The 26,706-nt window shown below is 38.1% G+C and overlaps 1 protein-coding gene across 7 annotated transcripts in view; it reads right to left on the bottom strand.

The window, feature by feature from the left end:
• cntn4 (contactin 4) overlaps positions 1–26,706 on the bottom strand; it is a 205,124-nt gene that overhangs the window by 51,801 nt on the left and 126,617 nt on the right. For 5 of the 7 annotated variants that reach the window (XM_044348917.1, XM_044348922.1, XM_044348920.1 and 2 more), the window contains 4 exons: positions 13,415–13,618; positions 9,212–9,314; positions 8,026–8,210; positions 3,441–3,580 (listed from right to left, as the gene is read on the bottom strand). In XM_044348917.1, coding sequence (XP_044204852.1) covers positions 3,441–3,580; positions 8,026–8,210; positions 9,212–9,314; positions 13,415–13,618 — 632 coding nt within the window. Of the gene's footprint in view, positions 1–3,440; positions 3,581–8,025; positions 8,211–9,211; positions 9,315–13,414; positions 13,619–14,201; positions 14,297–14,470; positions 14,555–26,706 lie in introns of those variants that run through there. The other 2 variants (XM_044348924.1, XM_044348923.1) reach the window with 2 other exon arrangements.

The following is a 26,706-nucleotide window of genomic DNA, read 5'->3' as shown; positions in this document are numbered from 1 at the left end:
TTTTATGGTTTAGAAAAGTGAGCTGCTTCCATTTGATTGCTGGTAACAGATATGTTCTTCAGAATGACTAATTACTAGAAGCCTTTGTTGAGATGATGCAAAACAGATGTGAAATTTAAAAGAAGAAATACGCTACACTTTATAATATATCAACATCAATATAACAACAATATAACAACATCAAACTACTACTATGGATTTAAGGAAAAGGGGGGAAATCTTTTTATTCAAATGCAATTTGAAAAAAACAAAACAAAAAGGAACACATGGGTAACATGAAATTGATTTTGATCTTACAACTTCGATCTCATAAACAGTGAAGGGAAAATGTCACTACAGGGCTTAACAACAAGAAATGATGCTGTGCTCACCAGAGTAGAACTGTGAAAGAAATCTGCTAATTATATTCACAGATATTTGATTAATCTACTGTATATGCCTGAGAAACTACAAGTAGACGTGAACTAAGCTCAACAGTAGCAGGAACAAAAGCTCTTAACTCAGTCTGTTTCCTTCGGTTGAGCTTGAATGAAAGAGGAGAGAAAGGGAATTCAAACCACCTCCCCTCTCCTAATCAGGATGTGGTGGATTTTTGCCAAAATGATTTTCATTCCTGAAAATTCAAAGAATTTTTTTTAAGAGGTCTAGCAAGAATAACCTCAGTTCAAGTATGCCACAGTAAGCCATGTCTATGGTGGTCCCATACTCCTCTAAATGGACTAAATCCTGTTTCACGGTGGAGTTTCCCTTTAATTGCACAGCCACTTAATCCTGCAGCTATTGTCAATAAAGCAGCAGAGAGTGAGGTCCTCAAGGTGAAAGCAGCCACAAGAAATGGAGCATTCCAATAAACTATCTCTCTATTTTGATGTAGGGCGGTGATACACAGCACCATCATGGAAGACCATGAGTCTTATCATTTGTAAGGGCTGCGTCTGAAACAGCAGTATGTTAACTGTCTGTCCAACAAAGAGACCAGCACCTTTAAAACCAGTCTGAGAGTTACGATTATTACAGGGAAACACTAAAAATAGTTGGGGTTCTTAAATATTTTAAATGGCTGACACTGAATAATTGAATGCACATATACTCAGCTGTATACAGTATATACGACCCTCTAGAAATCCACTGTGCTGTGTAGTCAATGACTTATGCGTTGTTATGTTATTTTCATTAATGGTTCGCTCTGTTTCTCCTCTTCAAAGTTAGAAAACTGTCGGCAGAAATAAGTTTGTTGAGATATTCCAGTGAACGACACAATCAGAAAGCTCTAATTGATTCACCGTAATAAATAACAACAAATGGCGCTTCCTCTTCCCACTGCTCCTTACATCATTGACCTTTCCCTTCCTCCACTCATTAAGCCACTGTGGTTAATGGTGGCATTTCAAACAATGTAACACCTTTGCTGATTAATCCGTTCTCCTACGCATTCTGAATATATCCATTTATTACATCTATGTTAAGGGGAAATCTGCTGCACAAAAATCAACACAGTCATTGTAACCTTCAATCATAATCATGCATTCAGTGCTATGAATCCAGATGGCTGAGTGTGATGAGGTGTGTTAGTATTTTCACCTATTTTGGAGGGTTTTTTTTTTTTTTTAAAGCAGTTGTGCTTTCATTTAAAAGGGACATATTATGCTTTTTCTGGTTTTCTGTTATTTATTTACTGTTATGATATCAGATATGCCAAACATGGTCAAAGTTCCAAAATTTGACTTAACATATATAAAGATGCTCCCTGCCAGTCAAAATCCAGGGCTTCAACGTGATCTGAATACTCATATTCAGATACTCCAATGTTTTTTTCGACCTTGCCTACGAGCTGATGTCGGCTTGTCTAGCTTGTCCATTAATGGCCGTTTGTTCTGTAGCCTTGGTTGCTAAGGTTGTTTGCTAAGGTTTTTCCATGTGTTGTTCTCATATTTTGAATCGGGTTTTGGCTCGAACATGTACGGATGTATTTGAGAAGTTGACCTTTTGACTAAAGAACAAGAAAAAGTAGTCAAATCCTACTACTATAATTTGTTTCATGGTTTGTTTATGTAGCCTCCCAAACTGGTGGGTGTCTGCTGAGGGGCAGCTTCCAAGAGCTGGCCAATCAGAACATAGTGGGCTCATCTGGAGGAGAGGGGGGGGGTCTTAAAGAGACAGGAGCATGTTTCTGACAGAGGGTGAACTGAGGGGCTGCATAAAGGGTCAGGATGAGTTAAATATCCAGTAGAGCCCCAGATTAAAAATATAGACCTGCATTATATGCCCCCTTTAAATGTATTCAGTTCAAATAGAAGTATAGGAGTGAGGTCTCATGAACAAAATGAAAAAAATAGATCATATGGACTGTGAATGGCCCATTAGAATGCTCACAATATTTATTATTTTATGAAACAACCAATATTGACAAAAAACTGCTTTTTTTCCAAACATAAAAAGAGATGCTCTGTCTTATTTTCTAGTGTTACCTTATAAAAGGTTTTGATAAAAATGTTAGCTATAGGTTAAACAGATTGTTGCTTATTTTTTCCTGGATAGCAAGCCAAATCTGTTTTTTATGAGAAAGAGGCTTTGCTGTGCAGAGTGTTGCCTCTAGTAATGTAGCGACAGACTGGGTTCATTCCAGCGACATGTATAACATTCAAGTACTGATCGATATCCTCTGGTGTGTTTGTCTCCTTTTTTGCATAATGAAGCAAATTAACATAATGCCTGTTTATTTATCAGGTGCAAGCTGTGCCTGAGTAGCCAATCAATCTTACCCCAACAACCTGGCGAAAGGATCCAATATGATAATCCAATACAATGAAGGAATATTGAATCATATTTTGTGTTCTGCTGCAGTTAAAGTTAGATGTACAAGAAAACTAGCTGGAGCCACAACAGCCTCATCTTTCATCACAGTACCCATACTGGGAATTCAGAGGGGGCAGAGGGCTAAAATGGATGTGCAGTGTATGTATAAAGAATCTCACTTTTTCCTCTTTAGCGGCACAGGATTAATAACTGCATGTTGAATCTCTCTTTGCCAAAGAAAGATTTAACAGAAGATTATGGTAGCACTTATAACGCTATACTTTCCAGACTAGCATGAAATATTGGCCTGTTTACAGTTTGGTCTTTTAGAAAAGCAAAGCACAGTGGACATACTCTAATTCCTTTGAAATAAATGCTGTTTTGCAGAACTGAATCACATAATGTATTGCTGCACAGGAGGAGCTGTGTTGTAATGAAGAAGACAATAATGCATGGTAATTAGTCAGTAAAGCCAGAACAAGCAGCACAATAGAGCTTTCAAAATACAGTACATGGTTGCTCACATTCTTCATTCAGCGGCACAGAGTGTGGGAGAAACATCTGTGCCAAAGCTGTTGCGTAAGTCTAACTTTGGAAGCAGAATGTCATCTTCTAAAGAGATGCATTCGCTTGGCAGATCTCACCTCTGCGGACTCCAGGTTCTCTCCATTTTTCATCCACCTGTAGGAAGGCTTCGGCTTCCCCGTGGCTTTACATTCCCACACCACCGAGTCATCAATGAGCTTTTGGACATCTTGGGGTTTCTCAATGAGATGAGGAGGAGCTGGAAAATGTTAAAAAAATGATGAAAATAGTAAAATTATGTGGCTACTGTATAATGAAATTAGCAACAGCATAGTTTCTGCTGGGGTCGAGATGAAAGAAGAGAGGAGTTGGTAACAATATTGATACGGTAATGTGATTCGTATTGAACCATTACCAGCTGGTCATAATTTAGTTGTAGTAGCTGTCAATTATTTTAGGAATGATAGCAGGTTCCCGCCCTCTGTGTTGAATTTTGGTGATGGGACTCATTTATTACCTTTCATTTATGCTGAATTATCACTGAAGTACTTCTTCTATGGTTTCTCTTAGTTTCCTAGTGTGCTTAGACTGGAACTAAAGTGATGAAAACCGGATCCATATACATTAGGGTGGCTACTGGTGCCATAAAACCCCTCCATTCAATACAAACTGAGTAAATGATGGTATAATTATACAGGAAGAGAATTGATTCTTGCTGTGTCATGCAAGTAACTCAAGGCTAGTTAATGATTAAGAAAAAAACAAACATAAAAGTAGATCTGTAAAGTTCTCTCTGTGTAATGCTCTGTACATTCTGGTTGATGTGTAGGTCAAGCTACTATCATCCTATATCACACAAGGCCAGTGTCAGGACAAGAGTAATGGCTGACCACACTTTCCCATTCCACAGACCTCACCTAATGCCACTCTCAAGGACTGACCTTTGTGGAGGCTTTTCAGTAACAGTACAAATCCTGCTCTAATTGGCTGGTGCAATACAGTATTTTGCCTTTGAGAGAAGCAGGATAAACACGGTGAGAAATTCAATAATGGCAAATGCATCCCTGCGCGATCTCTGTGCATTACAATTTCACAATGTAGCCGATGTGTGAGCGAGTGTGTGTGTGTGTGTGCTGTATGTGGGTGTTCAGAGACAAAGAAAAAAGACAAATAAAAGAGGTGCATGTAGAGACAGGAGGGGGGTATTTGTGCAGTCTTGTGTATTTATGTCGGAGTCCTGCAAAGACTCCACATCAAAATCCGTTCAGTATCAAAGAAATGTATGTATTTGTGGATCTTGCGTCGTACTATAGGCCTTTAAGATCTCTTGGCAGCTGAGGCTGCTGCACAAGGTTGGCTGAGGTCATTAACTGTTAACTTGTATTGAGGCTGTTCTTTTGCCATCTGTGGAAATGGTTCAAGACTTACAATTTCCTTTGACTGAAAGCTACTGAAAAATGAATCTTCTGTTATTTATCCAGCAACAGAGAAGAGACATTTATGTAACAACTATGCTAACCTCCCCGTTATTCTCTCAATGGATATATTTTTTTTTTTATATTATCAATTTCAGATTTATTTCCAGTACTTGTACCTGCAGAAGCCTATGCAGTATGTGCTTTGAAAAGAACTCACTTGGAGAGATGGTAGAAACTTACTCTGTAAGACTCCACCATCACCAGTCATTCAGCATCACATCCATTCACGCTACCGCAATCCTCCATCAGAGCCTGGCTGAGCTGCCCCGCCCACTGCACCTTTCAGGCCTGCATTGTTGTTGTTGTTTTTTTTTTTTCTCCTCACTGTCAGGGTCCCTCACTCTATCCCTCACCCGCTGCAAACGTATCGACTCTCAGTCAACGCTTACCAAATGAAAGCAGGCAGCCCATCTCTGCCTGAACTGGGCCAAGCGCGTATACAATCGAGCCAAATGTCAAGTGGCAAAAGCAGAGGAAAGATGGGAATTTATCTTATCAGTGAAATCACTGTGAGATAATGCAGCGGTGAGTCTATAGAAACACAAATGTGAATACAGCTAACCTGTCACAGCTTTGCATTTACTTTCCTGCTGGGTAATATCAACATCAACAGGCGGGCAAAGGCCCATTTCTTTTCCAAGCTTTACTTTCAGAGATGGAAATTTGACAAACCACTTGTCTTTGGCTTCAATTTGTCATTAAAAACTGCTTTCAATAGAGAATTATGACTAATATGGAGAAAGATGGTGACTAAATGCATCCAAAGTGAAAAGAACTTTTGCATTAAGATATAATTAATCTAATCTCACCTCGAGCATAAAACCACAAATTTGGTTCTTAAGCCTCAATACAGTTAATGAATTCCTGTTTCTTTAAATACATTTTCTATTTTATGAATACACTTCTTTAAAGTGACAAGATGAATGAATACATTTCTTTAAAGTGACAAAGACAAGATGAAGTGATGGAAAAATCTAAAATTTAAAAACACTGTTGTAAATTGGAAATACAGCTCCTTCATATCCGTTAGGTCAACTTGTATTAGTGGGGTTCAAGACAGAAAGAACAATGTTTTTTGCATCTAACATTGACATTAAAAGGGTGAGAATGTTTTAACAATGACCATAAAGCCACCATAAAGCAACCCTTCATTTCTTCCTGTCTTAACACAAAGCCCGGCTCTTCCCACTGTAGCTTGCTTGGATGTACAAGAAATACCCTTATCGATTCCCCCATTGGCTTACACTGCTGACGAATGTCTCAAAGGCTTAATTCAAAGGTAGTTCAAAATAAGATTACTGATTTTTATCACCTGGCTGCAGACAGCATGAGAGAGAGAGTCGGGGGGGTCAGAGAGAGAGACTGACAAAACACATCAAAAATAAGAGAGGACCGACAGCTCTAAAGGACAAATCAAGACTTGGTGGATCACGGCATGCTCCTGGGCTGTTGTAGTGAATGAGGCTGAGAGTTTCCAGGGCTGTTGTAAATAATGGCAAATTGTTTAATGCCCCAAATGAGTTATTTCTGACAGCTGACACAGCATGACTTGAAAGGGAGAAAATCAGAAGGAAGAAAACAAAGAGCGGTCAAGGTTGGAGGAAAATCCATAGATTGTTCAAAGAGCAAGCTAACTGCTCGAAGAGGAATTCTGGTTAAAAATATTGTTCAAATATAAATGTCATGGTGTTTTTTTATCCATAAATTCCTGACCTCTTGTAATTAATGCACATGGAAAGTTACCAGGCTGGGTAAACAGCTCTAGTACAGAGATTTTGTTAATTATCACAGAGGTTAATTTTCTGACTTTGATTATTTATATGGATCGATGAATAGGATTTGTGATATCAATATCTTGTTTCCTACTTATTACCTTTCTCCCTGGGTTTCAGTCTAGTGTTAATAAGTCACAAAACTCCACCAATTAAAGAATATCAGACACTGATTGCACACAGAATCAGTGTCTGTTTCCCAAAAACTTTAAAGTTTTTGGGAAAACATCAAAAGTTATTTGTTGTTATCTGATGTGTTTCTGGAGCTGTTTCACAATCATCCACAATTAATTTGAAATTTTCCAGCTGTGAGCAGCTCCTCTATTATCTATGTGTGCATTGTGGGAGAATAGAGTACATCATGTATGCTGATTGTTTTGTGAATACTGACAAAATGAAATGCTCATGTAGTATGGAACTCACCCTCATATGTTTCAGGAACAAATGCCATTTAATTATCATGATGAATACTCCAAAATACTACTAATACTATTGTTATTTTGGGGTATTTTAGAATAAAATGTTTCTATTAAATTATACATGAACCATAAACAGTTATTGTTTCCCAGGTTTCTTGTATAAAACAAAGGAATAAAAATCATAATTAAACATTTAGACGGTTGGATGTGATATTTTTGCACATGGCATCAGTAAGGAAACAATCCCTGAGGTCTGACAGCCTGCAGATGTGTTGACTTTTTAACTTAATTAATTTAAACATTAGCCAAAATCAATCTATTTGGGATTCATAATAATTATTTAATTGCTAAAGTAATAAAATTCAAATCAATAGTATTCACTATATAAAACAATAAAAAAGCCACACTGACTGCAGATACCATCATGTTTACACTGATGAATTAATGAATAGCAAGCGTTTTTTTTCATTTTTTTTTGTGAGAACAGCTGGTGGAAGTTGAATTTTGAAATGAAGTGGACTACACATTCCAGCCAGTGGTTATACCGACTGCTAAGTATCTGAACTCAATAGGTGTGAGTCCAACAATGGTTGGATCTATTAACGCCCTTCCTGTTGATCCAGATGCTGCAGTGCAGATTACGTCCCTGACATACAGTATGTGCCACTGGTCTATGTATAGTACATTTAACGGCTTTGATCTCCAGTCAAGTTGGATGTCAATCATGATGCCATCTGGTGGAACCCAATACAAGGCTCACCAACAAGGTCGTATCCAAGGGCTCAGCCTCATCCGCGTCGCTCCTTTAATCTGGATCAAAATATTAGAGGCATCATGGCTGACAGCCTTTAATCATTTTGATGTGCTGTTAAAACGAGCCTCCCTCCTCATGTATACCACATGAGCCTCTGCCGATCACCGCTGACTGCTTTAGAAGACTAGTTGTGTCTGCTCTCACTGCCTCTCTCAGTCTGAGCAGGGCTGACAGATGTGGTGCATGCTGGTCAAATATTCATGCATGATAGGATCACCTACCGTAGAAAGAGAGCTTTCCTTTCACTGTGTTCATTCCCCTGGAGTTTTCCGCCACACACTCATATGTGCCGGCGTCCTCCTGTTGGAAATATGGGATTTCCAGGACACCGCTGGCTTTCCTCATGTCCACTTTCCTGGGGAAAGGTACACTGTCCACTCTCCTCCAGTTTATAGAGGGCACCGGGCTGGTGAGAAGAGACAGAGAGAAGTTTACCCCTTCTGAGGTCACAGCTTTCAATTTTTGTGAATGACTTATTTCTCATGAGTGGACAAATTCTGCCACATGTACAGATTCTTATCTTTTGAAGGGTTTTTCAAGGCACAAAATAGAGAAAGAGCAGTCATTTTTACTCAAACTTATACAGTTTTATGGATAATTGTTTGGCACACAAAGAATTAAAACAAAACTGCCACACATAAACTTTCAGTGCATTTACCAGAGTTTAGTCAGAAACTGATAAAGTGGAATTATAGTTGAATTTGTGCTGCAAAATACTGATCCCATGCACTAATGATAAAGACAGTAATTTTAGATGGTGAATAATGCAGAACCCAATTAGTAGCAAACAAACATCCCTTAAAAGAGCTTTTAAATGCCTTAATTACATCATTATCTATACACATACAACCCAACATTAACTCAAGGTCTTTCAATTATTTGAATTTAATGCCTCAGAATTGCCTTAATTTGCAAGTTGTGGGGACATGGTGCTTAAATTAACCTTCAATTATCCTTAAATCCTTAAAATGCAACTGATATAGGAGCACAACATTTAGAGCGCTTCTTTGGTCTTTTAAGGATCAAAGTTACTTTGGTCACACCATGATAATATTCATATGAAAGGCTTAAGGGGCTTATATGGGGTTTCATTCCCTGGTGAATGTATGTAAAACTGCAAGAATTACCTCAGACTCCAAAGAGTTAAGTACAACTTAGGCATATTACCTACTCCTGTACTCTGGGCGCCAGTGCACTGTGTTACAAAACCTGTTATTTTAACTGAAGATTCTTACATCACAACATGTGCCCTTTAATTTCTCAGATGCAAAGCCTAGCTTGAAACACTTGAGGATTGCAGCAAGGTGGTGAAACACATGAAAAAAAAAAAAAAACAGCGCTTTTCTAGTAATATTTTTCCTTTTATATGCTAGTGAGTGTGCTGATCCTGACTACGAGTGGGCTTACTTTCCCAGAGCGAAGCATTCCAGCTTTACAGTGGATCCTTTGGCAACATGAACAACCTCTGGAAACTGAACTTCAATCTTTGGCTCATATTCACCCATCACACCTGAAAGAGAAATGCAAATGAGTGCTAGTGTTAGTGAGAAAAAAAAAAAAAAAAAAAAAAAAAAAAGTTGTGTTTTTGATTTGTAACTCAAGTTAAACAACTCGGGCAAAAAAGAAAAAAAAGAAAAAAAACAAGTTGTGGTTTCTGCTGTTACTACTCAACCACTGAAAAACCCTTTTCAAGTACAGCCCTCTTTTACTATAAGCTGAAATGTTTTTCAACTTCCAACGCTGTGCGATCTGAGCGGCAGAAACACACTCTGCTCTCAGCGCTGTCACAGAATGCTCTCCCATTGAAAATAATGAGAAAAAGAAGCCAAACACACAGCTCTCCAGTGGACATGCAACACACTGATGTTGAATGGAAAAACAACTTTGAGAATTCATAGACGGTTTGAGCTTTTACATCCAGATGAGTTTCATCTTGTTGTAGTGCTAACAGCTATGAACCAGAAAATGGGCACATAAAATCCCCCTGGGTGCTGCCACTGTGTCTACAAAGCATCCCATTCACTGTCGGTGAAGCAGCTCTGGTGGATTATAATATTGCTGCTGTGCATGCTAAAAATCTCTGGATAAAGGAGAAGACAGGAATGTGGGCTCTCTGGCGTTGTAGCTTAGGGAGAGACTTATTCATAGATCAAGACTGGAGTGTCTTGTATATTTATTATTATTATTATTTATTATATTCTTCCCTTTAAATGACACTAAGGTAAATTATATTAATTCATTTGTAATTGGGTGAAATTTCATTTTTCCTGGCTGTGCCAATTCTCAGCCTGGCTGCACAATCACAGTATTTTAAGCCACTCTCATCTACCGGTGTAACAATAGGTCCCCCCCCGCCCGGCTGTAATTCAAGGCAATGTTGCACAAATAGCTCTAGAGATGGAGGAAACAGGCCAATTTCATCTCGTTGATTTGGTGAGGCATGTGTTATCAGGATGGTTCCCTGAGTGACTGTGAAAGCTAATTCAGATCCTTATCACAACTGTCTCATACTGGAATGTAACCACAGCGCTATCACCCATGTTCAAGCAGACAGGTGGAAGTGGATGGGTAATTGTCTCATACCATAACCTTTTGTAGGGGACACCTGTTTAATACACCCCCTGCCTGAGCCCCTATGACCGTGAGGTAAGGCTGATGTTTTGCTGCTAGTCGCGGCGCCTTGGTGAAATAAAGGTATAATGAAAAAAGAAAGGGAGGGAAAGGGAGTGCTCTAGAATTGCTAGAAAAAGCAATTCCTCAAATCACACCAGTTATTCGCAATTGTGTCACTCAATGATGGTGATGAATGTTTTGAGAATATTTATATTCATTTCCACAGAATACTCCAAACCTGCCATTCATTCACAATTTAATTGTCTAAATATGTGACAACTATTACAGTGTTGACAGCGCAGTTGTCTGCATTCAAAATGTATTGTTTCAATAAATTGCATTTGGTATTGTTTGAACATTTAGTCAAGTAGATACAGTTTGTTTTATGTCAGATACTCAGGCTGTGATTTAAAAGGATTTCAACTAGTAACTTCTCAAAACCGCCTCATCTATTATTTTCATTTTGTTACAAATTCAGCCTCTGGTCTCCAAAGTTGCAAGCTGAGCCCTATATTACTACAACAGAGCTACACAACTGCATTACAAAAGTTAACTGGGGAAATGCTGTGATTTGAGTGAAGTGTTTTGTCATATCCTGCATCATTTCCTGTGCCAACATTTCATTCAATAGTGGCTGCCAAGATCCTGTGATACTACTACTACTGCCACTACTAATAACACTTTATTTTTATTTCCCCTATTTAACACTTATTATTAGTATATAAAGAATTAATAACTCACCAGTGTAGTTGTAAGTCAATAAGAAGACATTTTTAATATTCATCTTTGTATTTGTCAACAACCATCTCCCTTATAACGCCTCATACTCTGCATCCATAACTGGTGTATAAACAGTTGATAACATATTGTAACATATAACACATATGATATGTTTTCACTTTAGTTTAACACATCATTACATCATCAACAGTTTTAATTCACCACTGAATAATTCATAAATGTGTATAAACATTTAATCAATATATAACACTGTAAGATTGGTTCATGTGTGTAATATATATCATCATATGTAATAATAATAATGCTGTGCTATCAAGCACTCATGAACTGTTTATAAGCCAGTAATGGATGCTTCATATGAGGAGTTACAATTGTTAATAAATATATTAATAAACACTTTTAAAATGTCCTTAAATATGCTCAATACTACGTTGTAATGAGTTATAATGTCTATATACTGCTTATGAATGTTAAGAAGGGGGTATTAACCCATAAAACACCCATAAAAATATAAAAGACATTTCTAGTAAAAATTACATTTAACTTCATATTTCTTCTGCTGCATTAGATATGGTAAAAGAACACGATCCTGGAACGAAAGCCTACAATTAGATTACTTGCTGACAATGACCTTTCCTCTGGAGTGCCTTGATAAGGCCAGCCTAAAGCATCGGATCCACATGTTAAAGGACATGCTGAAATTAGCAAAGAAAGAGATAATTAACCTTTGAATTTCATTTGTATTCCTTAAAACCACTTGTCCTACTTTCAGGTACAAATAAAACAAAGGTGGATTTTTGTTTCTCGTGACCAGGACCAGTCCTCATTTTAAGCAGGGTTGTATTAAATAAACCCAGTGATTTTAGCCTGTGTTGACAGGAGAGGAGCTGCATTTTCAGTACTATTGAAAGTGTGAATCAAAACAGAAGTAAAACACCATCCTATGAAATTATGTGGAGAGAAAACAAAAACAGACGAGCTGTGATGAGAGGTAATTATATATATATATATAAATATATATATAAATAATAGACTAGATGGCGACTAATTATATAGTGAGGGGGTGTAATTTATTTAGCCACACTATGTGGTCCAGACTGAAATATCTAAACAACTACTGGATGGATGGCCATGAAATTTTATACCGACATTCACAGTCCCCTTGAATCAGCAGGGGATGCCCTGACTTTTTCTCTAGTGCCACTTGACGATAATTTGACTGACTGCCATTAGATTTGTTACAGATATTCATGGTGCCCAGAGGATGAATGCTAATGACTTTGATGATCTTCCAACTTTTTGTCTAGAGCAATCATCACATCAAAGTTTACACTTATCCAGTGAAATGTATCAACATCTACTGATTGGATTGGCACAAATGTTTGTACAGACGTTCATGGTTCCCAGATGCTGTACCCTAATGACTTGATCCCCTGACCTTTCCTTTATAGCTGATAACTGATTGCCATGATATTAATGATTGCCATCAGTACAGTCATGTTTGTACCAATATCATGCCATGAATGACTTTTTATCTAGCTATTTTTTTCCTCAACATTTTAATTTATGACCAAATAAAAAATTACATGACAAACTGACCTAATTAAAAAATGTCACACTATACTAACACGCTAAACTAAGATGGTTAACATGGTAAACATTACACCTGCTAAACATCAGCATGTTAGCATTGTCATTGTGACCATAAGCTTTTCAGTGTTTATCATAATTATCTTGCTTACACAATAGTCACGTACAAAATTATATGCAAATACGAAACTACATTTATATGTGTACATATGTATGAAATTTTGCTAATAAAGTTTTGTGACTGCATTCTTTTGTCAACTATTGAATAAACATACTTTACTACTCCAACAGGTTTGTGCTATAAGGAATAATAGATAATAATAGAATGAAGAGGCTACGGGTTATCTGAAAATAATGCACAACATCTGACCAATTAGAACTGAGCATGCTCAGTGGCCATTATGTGAAACCGTAGTACATAAAATACAGTAGAGGTGCATCACAGATCTCATCCCCACATATGAGGGTTAAATATAGGCCTATAACATTTGAGAAAGGAAAATTAACAGCCCTGTGACTGGATACTCAAATTAGCAGATTCTACGACAAAACAGCTTGATGTGCAGCCCTGCAATCAACAGACTTACGCTCTAATTAGATTACTGATGCTCATGTTAACATGCTAGTGGGTTAGTGCAGTAAGTGTGTTCTATAAGCAGAGCTCACCATCACTGCGGAGCACTAGTGGAGTGGGTGGGCCCTGGACTCGGGTCTTCGTGACGGTGTTAGTCACCACACAGGTGTAGTTGCCCACATCTGAGGACTCCACTTTGGCGATGTACAGATTCCCTGTCTCCTGCGAGATGAAGCGGCGAGTGTCCTGGTTCACATATGTCGGGTACTCGTTAAAGATCCAGGAAAATACCAGATCTGTGGATCAAGGAGAAAAAGAGAATTCTCATTTTTAATGAAACCAAAAATGTTTTTTTTTCTTATTTTTTTGAGAGGGGTCATAAAACAGGGTGGAGAGCTGTGAGATATTTTGGTTGTATGGTGAGTGATAAGTTTTAACCTCCTGAGGGTATTTGTAATTGATGATAGGATCTGCAGGAGGTTACAGACAAATATAATTATCTGGACTCACTTCAAATGGCCTTTTTTCATGTGGATAATGGGGATTTGGTTGACACTAATAAGAAGCATTGGTAGCACTTTACAATAAGGTACACAACATTTTGAGTAGTTATGAACAAACAATAAACAAAGCAGGACCTACCAGCTAATTAATGAACAAGTCATTTCTAAATAGCTCAGACTCAGATTTTTGTCTCCTCAAATAACTACTCCGACGAATAGCTAGCATCCTCAACAAATAAATAAATGAACTGAGATATCATTTACAATAAAATTTACATATTATACCATCATATTGTTAGCTAACACATGCTAGCCAGCTAATGGGTAAACTGATATATATTGTAGTGAGCTGTTGTTTGTTAGTTCCATCACTCACAAATGACCTTACGTCCTCCTTCCTTTCTCCAACTTTCATTTCCAGCAACTTTTCTAGCTTCTAATTTTTTAAAAACTGGGACAGTGCACACTGCTAACAATTTAAAATTAGCTTAACTCAGCACTAAGCTAACACTACACAGCTAAACTGAGGCTTTTAGTAAACCTATGACTGATACTGAGAAAACAGTAGCACAGAACTGTGTTTCATTAATGTCCAGGGAAGTGGAAAGGCTACTGACTGTAATAGCATCTAGGTGTATGCAATACCACTAATGATGGCTCTGTTCCATTTAGGTGTCCTACAAAGCCATTCCAGTGAGACAGCAACCGTCTTGTCAAACGGCTCAAAAACATTAGCGTAGATTAGTGCAAAGATTTCTGTGGATGTTATAGTTTTATAGGTAAATTTATTTATATCTTTCTAAATTTTGTTGTGATGTACAAAACAAATAAGGAGTTAGTCACTTCCTGCCATCATCTTTATTTGGATATGAAAAAGTCACAACTTGGGAAACAAGTTACAAATCTTTGTTGTGCAGTAGACCTAGATGAATATTTTTATTCCAGCTTGATAAAGTCCTTGAGTTATCTGGAATTTTTTTTGTATTTATTTATTTGTTTATTTTTTGGCAGGCAGATCAAATGCTCTGTCTGTTCTGTCTTAGCACCATGATGAGTTGTTACACTAGTAACAGAAAAATAGTAACTAATGATGACAAAGTAAGGATTAGTTATTGGTTATGTGCCATCAGCAGCTGATTCACCGTTCATCAGGAATGATTTGTTATATAATTGGTTAGTAGGCTTACAGATCTATCATGCAACTTGTCAACAGATACAGGCTCATTAATGTGACATCCAACAGCTTGCTCTCATCTAACTTATTATCTGCTATCAAATCCTTAGTTTGAAGTTATTTAGGAAGCACTGGTACATATTCAGCAATTTGCACAATTTTACCATTGTGTAAATTGCAAAACATTTAATACCCATTATATGTTACAGGTGTGCATGATGACCTGATTCACTTGAGCAGATAATGATCTATAAAGGGGAAGGGGAACACATTCAAAACCCAAATCATTACTCTGGTTGATCCACAGCTGCTTATTTGACACTCTAGTGAATTCTACTTTTCATAATCCAAAACGGGTTCATTTTTGTTGTTTCAAACTTTTTCCATTTGACAGGAGTTGTACAGACATGTTGTTACAATAACAGTTGTGATGCAAGATGTTTGTATTCATGAGTGCGCCAGCATTTCTTTAAAGACATCTCAACCGTATTGGAGAAACTAGCCAACGGTGTTACTTATCACTAACTGGAAGCAGGCATCATGTTGGTGGGTACCTGTCAGACTTCTAAAATCAATAAACATTGCTGGAGTTTAAATGTCAGCCTTTGCCCAAAGTCACATCATTGTGTTGGAGTATTTCAAAATGAGCAAAACAAACATTTTGTAGTCATGAGATCCATGTGAAAATGCACATTTGCCAACTACAGCTAACTGAGCTCATTGTAATGCTCGCATACTTTGTGCAAGTTCGGTAAGAAGACAGATCATGACAGAAGATTTAGTTCTTGCAGTTATCTGGTTCATTGAGCTTAAAGCATGACATCCTGAGCATTAAATAAACTCATAATAATTATGTAATTGTAATAATAATTAATGACTGTTACAGTAAATTAAATTAGTTAGTTATCGGACCATTAACCTGGTCAATAATCCCATTTTCAAGTGAACCAGTGTTTAAAGTGAAACAAATGTTCACCAAAAAAACCTGAATGAAGGTCCTTAAGAGCACAATATAATTAATACAACATTCAAAACCAAAACAAAACATTTAAATCACTACGTCATTATATTATTATCACCAGTAAAAAGCAGCAGTACTGTAATTCAACCACAGACATCACTGCCCTGAATTTCATAGAGAAATGAGAAACACAATGCAGAAAGGACTGTCAGCAGCTACTGTATAACATCCAAAATCGATCTGCTAGAAGGAAACAAATGAATTCTAACCACATTTTACAACCTGCAATTTCAAAAAATTAGCGTATACACATACTGTATGCTGGATGAGTTCTTCACAATATTGATGTCACCTCATCAAATCTTAGTGTTGTGATGTCACCTGCTGCTCTGGAGTTCTGCAACAGGTGTACAGTAACTGACAGGAACCTGCTGAGCTTAATCAAACCCTACCACTTGTTAGTGGACTAGCAATTAAACAAAACAGACTTGGAGGAACCCTTCCCTTCGCCCGCCCTAGCTGCTTGGCCATTTATCACAGCATGATGCCATACTCCTGCTGGCTTAGAGGAGCAGGTACTGTACATAAGGCAAAGGAGGCGGCCAATCAGCATCATTTGGGGTTTGGGTTTAGAGTTTGGCTGTGCGTGTGGAGCTGCCGGAGCTGTGATGGCTCAGTAGAGGTCTGTGGGGACAAGGAACACTTCAAGGCAGGATAAGGCATGTTGTTTATATGTGTTTCCTCTCCAGTGCTTTTGGACTATGGCTGCACCTGCTCTTGTTCTATGTTTAAAACCCATAAGACTGCATGGCACAACAGGCGCTGCTGAATACCACGGAGAGCGAAAACATAATGAGATGTCTCACACAGCTGGCCAAACGGTCTTCAAAAAAAATCATCCAGGGCATTGATTTCATGGGTTACACAAGGCTCCCTGGTATAAAAACGGGACATCTCCAAGACAAATTGTTGAAGAAATCCAGCTGCCAAGGGAGACAGCATTACAATCACTGCCATGGTAACAGGAAATCAGCCTTATTTTAACTGTGACAACAGCCTTTGCACATGAGCTCAAATTAGCAATTTAAGTTAGTGTAAAGTCTGAAAAATTGATGTAGAACATGCCTTTTCAAATCTGAAAATATACAATAATCTTGATATAGCACTATGTGTAAAACAAACACTAGACTGGACACACTACTGGAGTCTACGGCTTCTTCTGGTCTGTAAAAAAATTATTATTATTTCCGAAACATTATCCATTGGCAAGAAATTTGCAGGAGTCCTCAAAGAGCTGAGGGTGGTTCCCTCTAGATTAAAGATCACTTTGCAGGAGTCACAATGAATAAAGCTGCTTCGGTCACATAAGGAGATGTAGTAGCAGCTTCAAAGGAGAGGCCTCACTGAATATTCAAAGCCTGAACAAGACATGCAAGTCAAACATGCCCTGTCTCCTTGCACAGTTAAGATCACACTCAGACTGATTTGTGCTACTATAATGTAAAGATGGAGCAGCGAGACAAAGACGGTGGGCCGTAACCCCAAACTAGGCCTATCATCCTGCATGATGGCCGGAAAAGGAAAATACTTAGTCAACTTGCAGCACCTGTGGTGGACAGTATACACATGTATATACTCAGCTCAAATGTTACTTCACAGGGTGAGCAGGTAGTTTCATGAAGACAAATTAAAATTAATACATTCTTAAAATATTCAGTGTCAGCAACATGCAACTTTTATTATGGCATATTTGAATCACTCTACACTTTAACTTTTTTATACTCTGCTTTTGTAGTTATGCTCTACTTACACATTAAAAGAGTAAAGGGGGATTTAGAAGAGTACCCGTTTAATGTAGTGGTGGAAAATAACTAACTGCATTTAGTTTACTTATTACAGCTCAGTTAAACTGAACAAACCCTCTCACTGTGTCAATTATCAAAAAAACAAACCTCTGATGTATGTGTTAGCTTAGCTCATCAATATACACCAACAGAACAGAGTTGGAAAGTACAATTTTAAGGTATATGTACTTAATTTAATTTTGAATTAATTTAGTTAATTTGGGGGACTTGAGAGACAGGGACTGAAAAAAAAACAAAAAACAAACCCTGACCAAAGTTATCTCTCTGTATTAACTTTTGAAAGTTTGTTCCAGAGCCACAGAAGACAGTAAACAGTACTCTCTATGATGAGTAAACTAATTTAAGTGTCCAATAATGGCATGAGTGCCTCTTGAATTCCAGTATGTACTTATTCTTATATTTAATTATCATTTTGTACATGTCCATTTACCTTTCTGTTGCCATATACTGTAAGTTGTGTACAGTGAAACAAGTAAATTTGATGGCTTCATCCAGGAAAGACATTTATCAGAGGATGGATGAAGGATGGGCACTGCCACTAAACGCTGTGGTTTAAATCAACTCTCTACATTTATGTCTAATTTGCTGTAGAGGTTTCTCCTGTTTAGTAAATATGGCATTACCAATGTCAACCATGAAACGATGAACATGTCTTTAGCTAACAGCTAATTTGAGGTAGATAAACAAAATGCAGCAGAAGACAACGGAACAAACCCATTTTAGTAAATGATTGCAGATGTTTCGACTGGCAGGCCTCATGTATCTGTTACAGTCAGTGACGTCAGCCAGTAGTTGAAAGCCCATCCATGTTTTTTTTTTCCCTTGTAATGTGATTAATTTCTACACAATGCAGGCCCTGGCCTGCTTCCCTTCCTCCTGCTGCAGCCCCAGAGCACAGCCAGCCACTGACACTGTCCCTAGGGGGCCTACCCCCACTGCTAAAAGAAATACATATTCATTTGGACACAGACAATATTTATGTCAAGAATGAACAATAACAAAAAAATGTTTTTTTTTGTTTTTTTACCAACAAAGCAGCCATCTGTCAATACAAAGGGATGTCTGCAGCTTTACTGGTGCATCAAGATGGTTTGGCATTATAATATATTATCAGCATCAGCTGCCTCATCATTTGATATTAATAATACATGCGAGAGCACACTGTGACAACAATATGCATTTTTAATCACCCAATTACAAAGCAGTGGGATGTGGGCATGCTGCAAAATGCACAAATTTACAACAAAACGGTCCACACTTGTCCTTTCCCCAGACTGAATAATTCTCTGATTACAGGCGTCAGTAGTGTGGTGATGAGTAGGAGGGGCTGCTGGGTAGAGTTAAGCTGGGTAAAACACACTGATCTGGTACAACATGAACTACTTTTTCTAAAATACTTCCGGAGCCATGCAGCCTAACAACATGGACACAGACTGCTCATGAGAAAAGTCAACTGAGAGAGCAAACTCAGAATTTGGTCCTATTAAAATCTACACATTCACTGACTTAGGAGAACATCTTTGAAAGGCTTGCCTCTTTGCACCGAAAGAGTGAAACAGAGAAAGAAACTCAGACTTTCCTTCCTCAGTTTAACTACTGTCATCCCACATCATGTTACTGAGTGCAGCACTCCCATAACTGCCCCAGGCTCCAAGAATCCTCTGTTCTAGTGTTTCCTTTACAGGACCGGACAGGATGCACATGCTCCGTGTTCTCAAAGCCTCGGGTGGAAGCAACTCACAGCAACACTCACAATCTAAAAAAAAAAAAAAAGTACTCTCAGAACAAACGCACAAAAGTGATTTCAGTCCTGAGTGCCCCTTAAAGGTCTCTCCCCATTTGTAAATAGAGGTCAGCAGCATTAGGTCCACGACTATACACAGTGATCGTGTGGTACAAAGAGCGCGGCTGGGTCACACTGGCCCATTAATGTAGTTGGCTTTGAAAAAGACAGAAGCTGACAGCCTCTCAGCTCCTCTTGCTACCTCTGACCCACAGTGACAGACAGGGGGCAACTGCACTGCACATTTGGGAGACACAAACACTTTTGAGGCAGCTTAGTTTTAAAAAAAATATGACTCGCGCTGTAACCAGGTTGTGTTAATCCATTCTCCGCCCTTGGACTCTGAAGTAAGTAATTACCATATATTTCTGGCATGCTCTGACACTGGCCTGTCAGATGGAGAGTGAGTGTGTGGATTTGGGGTGGAGGCAGCACCCTGCTCTGCCTTTGTGCTCATATCCGGCCTGGCAGGGTGTGTCATGCCTGATCTCCACTCAGCCTCTTCTTCCTGTCTCTCTGCTGCTGACTGTAAGAGCAGGTGGGATCTCTGATGACACTGGTCACATTAGGTGGGATCACATAACTGCTCTTGCTGGTTAAAACTATAAAACTAAAATGCAGATATGAGTTTTTGTAAGATGCTGAGATAAATGGCTTATAGGCTGCACCATAAAAAAACAACTAATTTTTGTACAAAAAAAAAAAAAAAAGATTTGAAAGATGTCAAAATCATTAAAATTGGTGGTTGATGTCTTATTAAATGCTTTATAAACAATGGCCTGAAGAAGGTTGTTATTGGTTGTGGTGCAAACTTCACTTACCCACCAGTGGTTCAGTCATTACAAACATTGTTCAAATCAATAGAACTTATTATTTTGCTGTCTAGTGGAGATCTCAACATTCCCAAAGTTGCTAAATATGGCTACATGTTAGTGACATGTGTATAAAATGACATCCAGAATATTTCACTTTGATGGAATGATGGAGCAAAAAACTAGAAGTCATCATAGAGGTTCAATGAAGAGTTGGAACAAGTTGATACAAAATATAAATGGGTTGTAGGACATATAGATGACATCTTCTATCACAATATATGTAATTTTATATATCTATATTGTATGTATAATAGATCTTTTGGAAAATTAACTTAAAAATTGTGAATACACACAGCAATGTCTGTCGCTGGCTAATCCAGCAAATTAAATACCCGACATGTCAAACTACTTTGTTGCATTGATTCAATAATATTAAAATCCAGTATTGGCACAAAGAAGTCCTGCACATTAATTTCCCACAATGTCCTCATACACCCACAAGTGTTGAAGGGATCTAGCCTTCAGCATTTTTATTGCAGAGTTTATTTGTCTCATGGTATTCTACTGTATGTATTATCATAGTGCTGCCTCTGATGTGACTGTAGTTGTAAAACACTTTTTTAAAGCTTAAAGCTACTCAAGGGGAAAAAAAGGAAAAACTCTATATATGAAGAAGTTAATGTGTTATATTTTTCCTTTTCACATACTGTACATATTCATTACATCAACACCAATAAACTGTTAATTGGTTGTGGTGGGTGGATGGGCACTAGGGGTATAAAATCAAATTTTTATAAGTTCCATATTTTCTCTAGCAGATGTCAATGTTTTGCTTTTCTTGTCCACTGCTGATTGAATAAAATGTGACACTCACAGTTATTTTTACATTAATGTTCCCAGCATTGACATCTCTCTAATCTGTGCTATGTGTTATGAGTGATGTAGGTGTGTGGTAGGTGAAACAGTATGTGTTTGTTAAATTGAAGATACATTTTTGAGAAACATGTCTGTATTATCAGGCTGGTGATGTAACTTGGTTCCATCATATTTCATATTTCATTGTAATGTGGTTACAATAAAATATGAAATGAAATACAAAACTCCCCAAACTTAATAATTACATTTTTGAATCCTGAAAACAGAAATCAATTAAATTATGATCAAATGTAAATTATGTGGAGAATCTTTGTTATCACATCAAATTAAGAATCAAAATGTTTGAACGAAGACAAGTAAAGCAGCTGAAAATCTGCCTTTTTATGTAAAAATGGTTCAACGATTAACAATTCTGCTTAAAAGAAACTAATTTCTGTTAATTAAAATCTGTCTGGCACTTTAACCTCTATGACGTATGTCCAGTACCAACTGACATTTACTTTAAAATAGAACATAAAGGAAGACATCAGGGACATGTGCCTCTGAGAAATCAAAATGTTATGACTGTAACTTTAGTTCCCTGAAGGGGAGAAAAGAGATTGCAACATACAGGCCACATCCATCTGATGCAGCTTTAGCGCAGGCCATGGCTTGCATCATTCTTTCAACAGGTAAAACTGAGCGCACTGGGACAAATGGGACAACACAAATCCTCAATGGTCCTGCACACGTGAGACAGCCGGTTACAGTGATTAAGCTGCTTTACTGCTACAGGTCAAGTCAATAACCTTATTTTACCATGAGAAAAAATAATACGCACAATCACAATGAATTATAAAAGATTTATAAGAGTGATTACATTATATTACATCATTACCCTTTAAAGGTCGTTTTGTTTTATTTTGATGCCATATTTGGTGCTTAGTGGTTGCCGCCGCACTTTGGCATTTGTCGGTGAAACATTACTGGTTTGGTTGCCGAATGATAAAAGCCAAGATAGCAAGCATCCACAATATAAGTAAACATGGTTTGCTGAGTGCAAAACTCACACAGATTGAGAACGGTGAGAAATTCTACAATAAGTGAGCTGAACTGCAACGGTGAACGCAGTAACACGGCTGTAAAGGTTGCTTAGCTATGCGGCGTTATGAATCCAACTTAAAACTGCAGCCCAGTGCTCTGCTAAGCAAGCTAGGTGCTGTGGACGAAGCTGTCATGTTTTCGACAATTGTTATTTTCCCCCTTGCACAGCAGGTGACAGCGTATTTCTCCTGGGATGAAATCCCCACAGGCACGCGGGGATTTGTGTTTATGTAGCGGCACCGGGAGCCCGAGGACATGACGTGTGACTGCAGCCTAGCAGAGAGGATGGAGGTGCTTACACACTGCCGACCGTAAAGAAAAGGAAACAGGGATGTTTGAATTAAGTTCCTTACATGTATACGCAAGTGTGGGTTCAGATCTCTACATGAATGCGCACATGTGGATTCAGATGAACATATATGTGAACCTGCGCTCCACATCCTTTGCCTCTTCCTCTCTTTTCAACTTCCCCCACACGCAGGCTTGCACACACTTCAAATGCGACAATAAAAACAGCTATGTGTACTGTAAACTTTAAGGAGCTTAAAGGGAGATTTAGAAAGCGTGTCACTCACACATGTCTTCTGGGAAATGTGCACGCGCTACACTCAGACTCCTCTGCGACCTTTTCATACGTGATTAGAAACTCCAATCAACTGAGCGTGTGTCACTCTCTGAAAAGACAGCATATCCCATTTCATGCTGCTGTCTTGTTGCTGGCTGCTTGTCACCAGTTTCTCTCCACTAAAGGTAACTGTGCTACATTATGTCAAAACTGCACAGGTTTTGGAGGAAAGGCTCTGTGAGCTCGGCATGGATGGTGTGACAGTGACATCTGATATTATTTCAGAGAGCTCGAGTCCCCAGACACAAGACGAGGGGGGAATATGAGTGAATACGGGATTGTGAAAGGAGATTATTCGTGCAGATTGTGAAATGTGTCGTCTGCTAATCAGATTAAGAGCAGAATAAACCCTGATGAAAAAAGGACTAAATATGAGTCTACAATGTCATCAACAAACATCACTGGAGTAAAGATGTTCTTTCTCATAGTGAAGAGGTTAGAACTTGAAAACATACAGTGCCGAGCTTTAAAAGAGAACTCTTCATTTTTTTCTTTGACATTGGAAGTCACAATTTGCAGGATATTCAAGTGGTTTAAGTCACTGAATGCTGTTGCTAGGTGACCGACAACAAAAATGAATGTTGCTTTTGTCCCTTTTTTTCTTTTTTACAAATGACTAATTTAGTCTTTTTTATTTCCACATTATTTTGGGGAATTAGAAAAGAGTAGGCAACAAAAAGCTGATAAAAAGGGCTCTGACACCTTTTTGAAATGGTAAACTTACTCTCACAACTGTGGGTTGTTCAAATTGAGCTCTTTTAGCTTCAGCCCACTCGAAGGCACGAACAGTACAGGGATTTGCACCACTTCTGTTAAATGTGGTTCTTTAGTAATCCTGTACAATATAACATTTTCACTGTTTACATGATTGTTCTGAGGATTTTAAAGCCTCAGAATTTAGACAGGTGACAGATTAAAGGAAAAACCTGAATAAAGGCAGCATTATAAAGCCATAAAATATATGGCATTTGTTATGTTGAAGACCAGAGAGTTACATATAGTGAAATTTAGGGAATATCTTTTGGAAGAATGCTGGTTACAAAAAATATTTTTCTACAGCTGCTGATAGAAATCTGGAGAGAAGCACTCTGTCCTTCATCTTGAAATATGGAAATGTGTCCACTGCACTTTCTTAGTAACTCATTTCACTAAGTCGCCTAATTACCAAGTTCCAATTTTGTGTGCATGAAAAATAAAATGCCAAAATATGGAATTTATTATTGATTATGCCAACTACGTTTATGCAAGGGAAGAAGTGTTTTATTTAATTCAGCAGGAGTGCCAAAAAGAAGGTAACATGGAATGCTACAGGGAAATACTATAAATAAGTACTGAGTTATTTAAAAAAAACAACAAAAAAAAAACTGGAGTGCTAGTTCACTTGCCGTACCCGCCCACTTTTCAGGCCCTGTATAAAATTCCTGTAACACCCATATAGCTTTATATAGCTTTCCTTACCTAGGGTTATGGTTACCCAGCTACATAGGATTAGACTCTACAGTCAATTTATATATTTTGACTTGTGTGTAATTTCTAATGTCACTATAATATTTTTAAATATTTCTTTGTAATCAGTATTGTATTGACCTTGTGACCATTTATCTGTTTTAATGAAAAATATACTATTTATCATTGCAGCTACTCAACAGTGAGTTCATGATATTTCTCTCCATAATATCAATAATATCAGAGGCTCTTCAGGTTACGGAGGAGAATAGGTGCGATATTCATAGCACACACACATCAGGACAATAGCCCGGCGATGTGTGTCGGTGCAAACAAGAGAACACATCACACTGCAGAGGTATTAGCTGCCGTTACCACCAGTTTAATGCCGTGAAACTAGAGGTCACCGTGTTGTTGTTTTTTTCTTGAATTTGTCACTCATCTCTATGTTGCAAACTATCATCAAATAACTGGACTAATAATTTTGAGCGGTAGTATCTTTCTTGCAGCACAGTGACACATACCTGGCTTAAGATACACACATCCACTGCACACACACTCATGCACACCACCATATGATAGGTAATCCTGGGTTATACAGCAGATGTGCACTCTCCCTACTAGCACGAAACACATTCTTGTACTTCCATACTCCCTTGAAATTTCTCTCCCTCTATCACCATCCCCACCCATTTGCCCATGCTCTTTCTTCTGTCCGAACACGTCTTAATGCATGGACGCGCACATGCTGCATATGCAGCGGGCAGGACAGCTGTCTGCCATGCATAATGTGTCCTCTGAGAGCCCCCTCTGGCAGGTGGAAACCCACCAGAGTCTTTGACATACAGAGAGGGTCCCACCACTATGGGAAGGTCTGCTAACATATGGTACTGAATAGCGATGCGCAAAGGTTTTCCTTGAATGTGCCACCCACATGCAGAATTTGATTAAAATGCAATGAGGTCCTCATGAGGTGGCTTAGGTGGCCTGGCAGTCATTATTGTCTTGTTATTGGCTGTCAGGCTGTTGATGCCTTACTGAGATACATCTCCTTGCCAAAGGAATGTCATGAAATATGAGTGCAGCTGAATGAACATATGACACATTTTCTCCAAGTCTAAGCATGCAGTGGAGCACCACAAGCACTGAATATGTATCACCATCTTTTTTTCATGTTTTTATTTTCCCAGATATAGTAAGGTATTCAGGGTTTGGGGCCGGGTTGCTGTGCTTTATTATACCTGCTAAAAAGCAACAAGATGCAACATGAAACTGTCAAATATTCTCTATTCAGAAGCAAGGAAATTGGCTTGTGAATTGGACTTTGTAATGACCGTCACCCATGAACTGCCCCTGGCAGGAAAGTCTTCTCCTCGGGTCAAATAGCCCTCAGAATCAAAAATACTACATTTCATGCATAGAAAATGAATTCTATTATCATCATCAGCATCACTTCTCATTCTCCTTTTTCATTCCCAGATTTTCTACATTTCCTCACATCCTGGCTGCGTTCTCTTATATCATGTCGTTGTAGTTGGCGTTTTCCTCATTTGTCATCTTGTTTCAGTGAATTTATGTGAAAACATACAACACTGCATATCTTCTGACAGGCCAAAAAGATCTGCAATAAAATAATAACACAACTGAGATTGATGACAGTACTGCTTCCTGACTTCTTGCCCCCAGTAGAGGATGGAGAAAACCTTTTCACTGAGGAGCGACAGTCTGTATAGTACAGTTATAATCACACAGGCTGTAAAATCTGTTCACTGTTAAAGAGCCACGCTGTATCACTGGTTTTGTAAGCTTAACCATTTACAATAAATCATGTACATCATAGCTAACCATTTAGCAAACAATCCATCTACATTTTGAAGATGTAATTGAATTTACTCTCTTGGCTTTCATTTATTTCTATGCAATATAAAAATCAGCATCAATTAGCAGGAACTAGCACTCTCTGCCCACGTTACATTATTCTTGCTTGGAAATGTAGTTTAAGTGCAGGTTGATTTGAAAAGTCTGCACACTGCTCATTAGATATAATATAACTGACAAAATTTAATACAGACTTGACATTCACCGTAATGGATTACACAATTCACGAAAAGTTTCAAGAGGCTGAAAATTGATTTTCATATCTCACAGTAATGAAGTGAAACCAGTGGCTGAACAGAGGGAAAAATATATCAAAAAATATAAAATTGCATAGCATGCGTATATACTATATGGTCAGAAGAAATGTAATTTATA

This window comes from Thunnus albacares, chromosome 4, assembly GCF_914725855.1.
Source record: "Thunnus albacares chromosome 4, fThuAlb1.1, whole genome shotgun sequence".
In the NCBI taxonomy this organism is placed as follows: Eukaryota; Metazoa; Chordata; class Actinopteri; order Scombriformes; family Scombridae; genus Thunnus; species Thunnus albacares.
This window is presented reverse-complemented; position numbering and strand designations above follow the sequence as displayed.